The sequence below is a fragment of the Hippocampus comes genome, unplaced genomic scaffold (genome assembly GCF_001891065.2).
Source record: "Hippocampus comes isolate QL1 unplaced genomic scaffold, H_comes_QL1_v1.1 scaffold26, whole genome shotgun sequence".
NCBI classification, from domain to species: Eukaryota; Metazoa; Chordata; class Actinopteri; order Syngnathiformes; family Syngnathidae; genus Hippocampus; species Hippocampus comes.
Window position 1 is genome coordinate 373,410 of NW_017805004.1, and position 7,706 is coordinate 381,115.

Sequence of the window (7,706 nt, forward strand, 5' to 3'; positions counted from 1 at the left end):
GCGGGCCAGATCTGGCCCCCGGGCCTTGAGTTTGACACCTGTGGTATAGGATGTGTTCATATTTTTCACAATTATCAATATACGCACAGCATGCTTGTTTGCTTTTCACAATTAAAAATGAAACAATAATCCTATTTTCTTATTCAGTTAAATTTCCAGGCTCCAAAACTTATATTGACCCCGAAACCAACGAGGACCCAAATAGGTCTGTTCATCAATTTGCCAAGGAGCTGGATGCGTCCTACGTTCAAATTGAAAGGGTTCTTGGAGCAGGTGAGTCCCTCTGCCTTCTCTTTAGTCCCTGCGCTCGTATCTTTCTTGTCATCAGTCCAATATTCACATCTTGAAGACAGGACGTAGCTTTCGACATTGTAAATTGACGTGTGTAATAGCACAGAGGTGTAAAACGTCACTATAATTATTCCATCTCATCCCATCAAAATGTTTTTTATTTTCTTTCGGTGGCCAAATGCATTTGAGAAAATGGCATACTAATTACTACAAACCTTAGAAACAGGCAAATGGTTCCACTGTGAATAATTTTCATGTGAAAACTGCCCATCATGATACGAGTAATAAAATCAAGTCAAACACACCTATGACACTGAATAAATCCACCTCAACCCTAAATGCATTCAGGGAATCATCCAAACTCATTGTAACAAAATTTGTTGGCAAAAGAAAATGAAGCCAAAGGTGTTGTGAGTGACTGGCTGAGACATTCGTCCAAAGATTTTTACGTTGAGAGATATATGGGAGACTATGTTGAAAAAAAAAAAAGTTTCTATCTGTAATAGAAGTCCTGTTACCGAAAAAAATGTACCTTATTTATTGAATGACCCTCGCAATAGGGCTGATGTCATGGTTCTGTTCCGTTTGTGACGGACAGGTGGCAGTGGAGGGCTTCTCCTCCAGCGTCGCACCTGTTGGTCATCATGTCATTAGCTCTTTTCTGTTAAAAGGACTGCCACGCCGACCGCTTTTGGTCGGATTGTTGTGCTAGTGTCAGGGGTTATTGTTTGTTTGTTACTTTGAGCTACAGTGGTACGTCTACTTACGAACGTCTCTTCATACGAAATTTTCAAGTTACGAAATGCCTCAACGGGAAAATATTGCCTCTCGCTACGAAAAAAATTCCAAGATATGAAAGGTAAAAATACAGTATGGGCTGCAACTTGCAGCTCCGAGTTTCCTGAAAGCAACATACTTCGAGCTGCTCTGCCACTGGCTATTACCTAGCATCTTCCTGGCATCCCATCGGCTAAGAGGGACTTCTACCAAATATGTCCATGTGTGTAGATAGATAGATATGTGTCTATGCAGCGTCCTCGTCATTCGCCCCTCAGGGCATGAGGGGTTCCGATAGTTTTATGTAAATGGCAATCCCCAGAAAAGGTGTTCACCAGTCGGGCTATCGCTCACTCAGCTGATGTTTGCCTTCAAGTATCAAGTATCAAGTACAACTTTATTGTCAAATGTGCTGAATGTTAAACATACAGCACAGATGAAATGTCCTCCCTCTTAAACAGAAAACAGACAACAAGAGGAGGCACTGTGGGTGCCCGCGACGCCATCAAAAGAGCACTTAACATAAAATGACAAAATAATACAACACACCACATAAAACACACGCCATCAAAAGAGCACTGAACATGAAATGACAAAATAATACAACACACCACATAAAACACACAGTCGTGCCATCTTAACCACTTTTCCGCCTTGGACATTTTCAAAGGATTGTTATAAGCCAACAAAAGCAAACGTCCTTGGATCAGTTCTTTCCAAAACGCCAGGCAAAAACCACTTCTGAGAGAGAACATGAACTAAAGAGGTCAAAAAAAAACGATGAGGACACAGTGAAAAGTTAATTAAATGACCATCATTTTAATTCTTGTTTTATACATGATGCACAACTCTCAAAAAAAAGTGCAATAATCTAATAGTAACATGTATTTGTTATATATTTTGATGCATTATTATGCTTTTGAAAACATTTATGTCTGAATTTTGGGGGGCTTGGAACGTATTTGTGCATTGACATGGAAAACGCGTCTCTACTTACAAAATTTTCTCGTCAAGAAATTTCTTCCGGAACCAATTAATTTCATTAGTAGAGGTGCCACTGTATTTATGTTTTTGAGTTTGTTTGTTTTTTTTTCCAGTGTGGCCTTATAAATGTTTTGGTTAACATATTTTGTTCAGTACACCCTGCTTCTCCCACCTCCCTGCTATTTTTTTGGCCCTCTACCATCACGCAAAACATGACAGCCGATTTGATGGATGGTGGTCGTATTTGGGAATGACTGTGGTGCCAGCAAATAAAAAGCTGACATCTTCTCGAATCCGTGTTACCAAACGTCTGAGTCAAGTAAACATAGGGCAATTAATATTAACCCTTTGAGGGACAGTGGTTACTACAGTGTAACCTAATAATTATCATGTTATTAGGTTACAGGTTATTGGTGCATGAAAAGGTCAATCCCAATGTTGTCCTGTGCTTTTCATGTTCACATTTTTTGGTCTTGGACAGAAATTTAAGAATAAAATCAGGCATGTTTTTTTTTTCATTATTTATGTCAGATATTGAAACAGTAACAAAATCATGAGTCTTTTTTAGTTTTTTAGTTTTTTTTTTAATTGGCAGTTGGAAAATGGAAAGAACGAATGAATATTGAAAACACCGTCTTCTCTTTTTCTCTTTACCTTCAACCACTATTCCATGCCATACAGGACAGTTTGGAGAGGTGTGCAGCGGCCGGCTCAAAGTACCTGGAAAGCGGGATGCTGCAGTGGCCATCAAAACATTAAAAGTGGGTCACACAGAGAAGCAGAAAAAGGACTTCCTGTGTGAGGCCAGCATTATGGGACAGTTTGACCATCCCAATGTTGTGCATCTTGAGGGAGTAGTGACAAGAGGTAACGTGTGGAACCGTTTTCGTTTTGGCATTACAGCTTATGACATTAGCCGTGCAGCCTTATAATTCTCAAGTCTATTTGAATGAGACTATGAATGTGTATTTACAGTGAAACTCCTCTACAACGAAATCATGTTTGCAGCAAGACATTTTTCACAACGGGACTTTTCACTGAAGCAATTTTTATCTCAGACGTAAACATGAACACACACAAAAAACATATATGTGTACTTTTTATTTTTATTCCAATAGTGCATAAGCATGAGCATACACTTATTTGACACTTCATATAGACAGCGTAGAAAGAAAAAAGGGAAAGAAATTGCGAAATTTACAATCAGCATTTACTTTCACTTACATCAATTTCTTGCATAATGTCTTTTATTTTGCTTCCTCCATCTTTCATTTGTATTACCTTTATCCTGTCTTCAAGTGTTCAAGCTTTTCTTTTCTTAACTCCTTGGTCTGCAAAGGTCCATTTTTTTTGGGGGTTTTTTTTGTCGCCATTTTAGCAATGCAACATTCGTGCTACGTCTGAAACAAATACTTCCTGTACTGCTGCGCATGTGTAAACCAGTGTGGTGGTTGCTGTTGCCGTTTCTGAACAAAGCAGTACAGGTCGCTGTGGCATGCTGAGGTTGGATTAGACTTTTGCGGAAGGCTTGTTTTCGTTGTAGTGAATCTCGTTGCGAGGCAAGAGCAGAGAAAAAGATTTCGTATCACGGAACAGGGGTTTTTTTCGTTGTAGAAGGAAGCAGAAAAGAGGGAATGGCTTTCATGCATGAACATTTTTTCACACTAGGGGGTATTTTCGCCCATGTAGGTTTTGTTGTAGAGGAGTTTCACTGTAACACATACCTTTAATTAATTAATTTATTTATTTTGTCTCGAGCGTTTTGTGAAGAAGTGTTTTTTTTTTTTTTTGGGATGTACAGGATGTAATCAGTGCTCTTTTTCTCCAGGAAAACCTGTGATGATAGTGACAGAGTTCATGGAGAATGGCTCATTAGATGCCTTCCTTCGAGTGGGTATCATGAGTATCTCCAACTCTCATGAAGGAAAAATGAATGGTTATCTTCATGTTTTTTTTTTGTGTTTTTTTTTGCACAGATACATGATGGTCAGTTCACAATCATTCAGTTGGTTGGGATGCTGCGGGGCATAGCATCGGGGATGAGATATCTCGCCGATATGGGATACGTCCATCGAAATCTGGCTGCTCGTAACGTCCTTGTCAACAGCAATCTTGTATGCAAAGTGTCTGACTTTGGTCTTTCCAGGACGATAAATGACGACCCTGAGGCTGTCTACTCAACTACGGTGAGTTAATTCAAGCACTTGCCTTTTCTCTTGGGCACCGGAAATGCAGTGCATTTTTAAAAAAAAAAAAAAAGAAAAAATTTAAAAAATCAACAATTATAGCTGGGCATCTTTCGTAATTCAATTTACGATGCTGAGGTTTTCTTCAGGAGTGACCAGGTTCAATGTGATTAAAAATGAGCTCAACATATGGTCAGCCAAGGTTAGATGTTAGGAACAGCAGACTTAGATGGTTTCGACATGTCCAGAGGAGTGATTGAGAGTGTATTGGGAGAATGGTGATGAGGATGGTTGATTGATGTAAGTAAGGGAAGACATGATGGCCGTTGGTGTTAGAGAGGAGCATGCAGAAGATAAGACTCAGATGGAAAAGGATGATGTGCTGTGGCGACCCCAAAAGGAAAACAAAATCTTTCAGCATTCGTGTACAAAACTGTCACTCACCACACTTTTTCTGAACAGGGCGGAAAAATATCAGTCCGATGGACTGCTCCAGAAGCCATCCAGTTCCGTAAATTCACCTCTGCGAGTGACGTGTGGAGTTATGGCGTTGTCATGTGGGAGGTGATGTCTTTTGGAGAAAGGCCATACTGGGACATGTCTAATCAAGATGTAAGTGGCGATCTAAAAATCCAAACTGCTTAAAATGGGCATATGGAAATTTGAATACCGTATTTTTTTTTTAATTGCTTGCAAACAAAGAGTTGGGTCTCTGGAGTGTTATCTTAGTCAATTGATATTGAACGTTCAAATGTATTCGACATTCTCTTTGAAGGGAGCAACTTAATCTGTTTTAGTATGTGGTACCAGCATTGCTACTAAACACAGTATCTACAGAGCTATGATTTCGTTTGACCTTTGAGGAAAACATGACATAGACTTGCAAACATTGACGTGCAAAACACTCACCATTTGGGCCGTATTTACTCAAGGATTTGGCATACAGATGTGGAAGCTGAACCGCTATCTGGTTGCTGTCACGATTGCATGAGCAAACAATAGAATTCCAGAGGGGTCCTTTGTTGTTGCGGATGACTGAACCACGCAAACCTGATGACGCCTCGCTGACTTATACCGGTTTGTGACTTCGCCCATAAAACTTTAGACCAAGGGTGCTTTTTATTTTTTTCCTTTTCATAAATTGAATGTTAATTTATCACGGTCAGTCAGGTCGCATGTGATACTGTAACAAACGAAACAGAATGTCCTTTCCATTTCAAAAGAAAAATGTGCAAAGTGAAAAAAAATATAATTTACATTTAATGGTTGACAAAAACAAAACATGTTTCATTGTCATGAATCCAAAACGCACGTTGGAGGGGTTTCAGAACATTTTTCTTTTTACATATAAACACAAGAAAGAAGGAAAGAATGTATATATTGGGGTTTCACACATCCCAATACATAGTGACGTCTTTTTTTTTTTTTTTTTTTTTTTTACAAACCAATGATAAAACTCAGTGCCAAAAATGTTTTGAGTTGATTCACTGATGATTGGTTCCCATTCAGCATGACACCAGCCAGAATCTTCAAGTTACTCACAGTCTTGTCTTTTTCTGGGGGCTCAGGCGACACGTTTCTCCGCTGCTCTGAGCCTTATCCCAAGTGGAAAGTCTTCATTTAAAGTCGGGTTCAACGTCACTAAAGCATTTGCAGTCTTTAATCTTTTGTCGCCTTTGTTGAAAAGCAAGATAAAGTCGTTGGACGCATTTCTCCATTTTCTAATCGCTCTCCATGCTTCCTTTTAATTTAGCCTGAGCAGTCCGACATTATTTCTTTCAATGTGGTCTTATTCTACTGCGTAAACAGGACTGTCTATGCTCGTATCCAAGACATGGTTGACATCTGCTGGCGATTGCACCTCATGACAACCCGTTACAAGCCTGATACTTTGTGAGGAATTGCATTAGCCCCCCCCCCCCACCCCCACCCCACGGAAATATGCAGTACTCGAGTTAACCCGTGGATGGCGCTAAATGGTTGGATTATAAACGCGAGGTTGGGACTGAATTTGTTCGTAATGATTTAGATAATCGGATTATTTGTCCTGTTTTAAATAATACTTGAGCCCCCTTTTATTGTGAAATACTTCATGTGACCTATACACATCCAGACTACCTCCGGCAGCCCTCGCAAAAATTGAATTTGAGACTTGTGGCAATTGTTGAATAACCACAAAGGAAGCTCAGCTTTCCGTAAAATACCCCCTCATCCAAAAAATAAATAAATGGCGAAATATTGACTGCTGTAATCATTTCGTTTGCTAAATGATGTGTTTGAATACCTTCATATTTTTGTTCAGAACCAGCTACTTTTCATTCGTAACTGACACGACTTATATCAAACTTAAATCAAGAAATGTAATGTATAGTTCTGTATTCTAATTTAACACAAAGTAAATGCAAAGTATATGAATGAATGAACTCATTTATGATGTAGGCCGGCAAAAAAATTTGCTTTACCTCCTTGAATGACAAGCGGCCGCCACTGTTTGAGAACTCTGTTCTAAAGTCTTTAAAAAAGTTCAACTTTTATTTTATTTATTTCATCAAAAGTATTCTAATTGTTTAGATTAATACGATAACAATAATTTGCAGGTTTTTTTCAGTGTGAGTTTTTGCCACGATATTGTGTGCACCTTGCAGACCGACAGTAGACAATGAAAAATACAGTCGACCAGACGGTGTTGTGGTTCGTGTTTCTCGCTCTCTCGCAATTCCTCGCACCGTCCGCCATACGTGACCTCAAAGCGGAAGTGATCTTTGAGAAAATATTCCTAATACCAACTTGAAAATATTGAAAGAAAAAAAACATAACTATCAAGGTTGGTATGGAAACAAAAGACACTTTCACAAAACAACAACCTCAAATAAATTCGATCCCAGTTGTCATGGAAAGCCATCGAAACCAATAATGGTGCAAGCTACAATAGGTGTGACTTTGATTTTTTTTTTCTCTCTGTTTGTTTCTACGTGCCCTGCTAATGACTGTCTACCAGTTCAGGGTCTAACACAGGGGTCGGCAACCCAAAATGTTGAAAGAGCCATTGTCAGAGATTTTCTCGGACAAAGTTAAACAGAGATGAAAGTGGACTTTTCTGAAAATTCCGGAAAAAATAAATAAGTGTGTGTGTGTGTGTGTGTGTGTGTGTGTGTGTGTGTACACACACACACGCACACACGCACGCGCACGCACTTGGCCGATCAAGCATGAATTAGTTTACACAAAACGCTATTCAAATACTCGACATTCAATGATTAATCTTCCTTTTGTGTGCACACGTGTACCCTTTATGGCTTCCGTTCGGGCCGAAATTTCGAAATCTCCAAGATATGGCGAGGCCATGAGAATGCGAGGCGAGGGTATTACTGTTGCGGCGACTCCACTCAAGCTAAGCGAGCCTCAGCAGTAGATAGTCCGCTGCTCTCTGCTGTGCGTGTTTCAGCGCGAACATGTACGCAAGCGCGG

General features: G+C 39.6%; 1 protein-coding gene across 5 annotated transcripts in view; it reads left to right on the plus strand.

Moving 5' to 3' along the window:
* The window catches only part of epha7 (eph receptor A7), a 92,405-nt gene that overhangs the window by 77,146 nt on the left and 7,553 nt on the right, over positions 1-7,706 (plus strand). For 4 of the 5 annotated variants that reach the window (XM_019859096.1, XM_019859104.1, XM_019859114.1 and 1 more), the window contains exons 10-14: positions 148-273; positions 2,734-2,919; positions 3,881-3,942; positions 4,029-4,238; positions 4,701-4,850. In XM_019859096.1, the coding sequence (XP_019714655.1) occupies positions 148-273; positions 2,734-2,919; positions 3,881-3,942; positions 4,029-4,238; positions 4,701-4,850 (734 nt within the window). Of the gene's footprint in view, positions 1-147; positions 274-2,733; positions 2,920-3,880; positions 3,943-4,028; positions 4,239-4,700; positions 4,851-7,706 lie in introns of those variants that run through there. The other variant, XM_019859121.1, reaches the window with a different exon arrangement.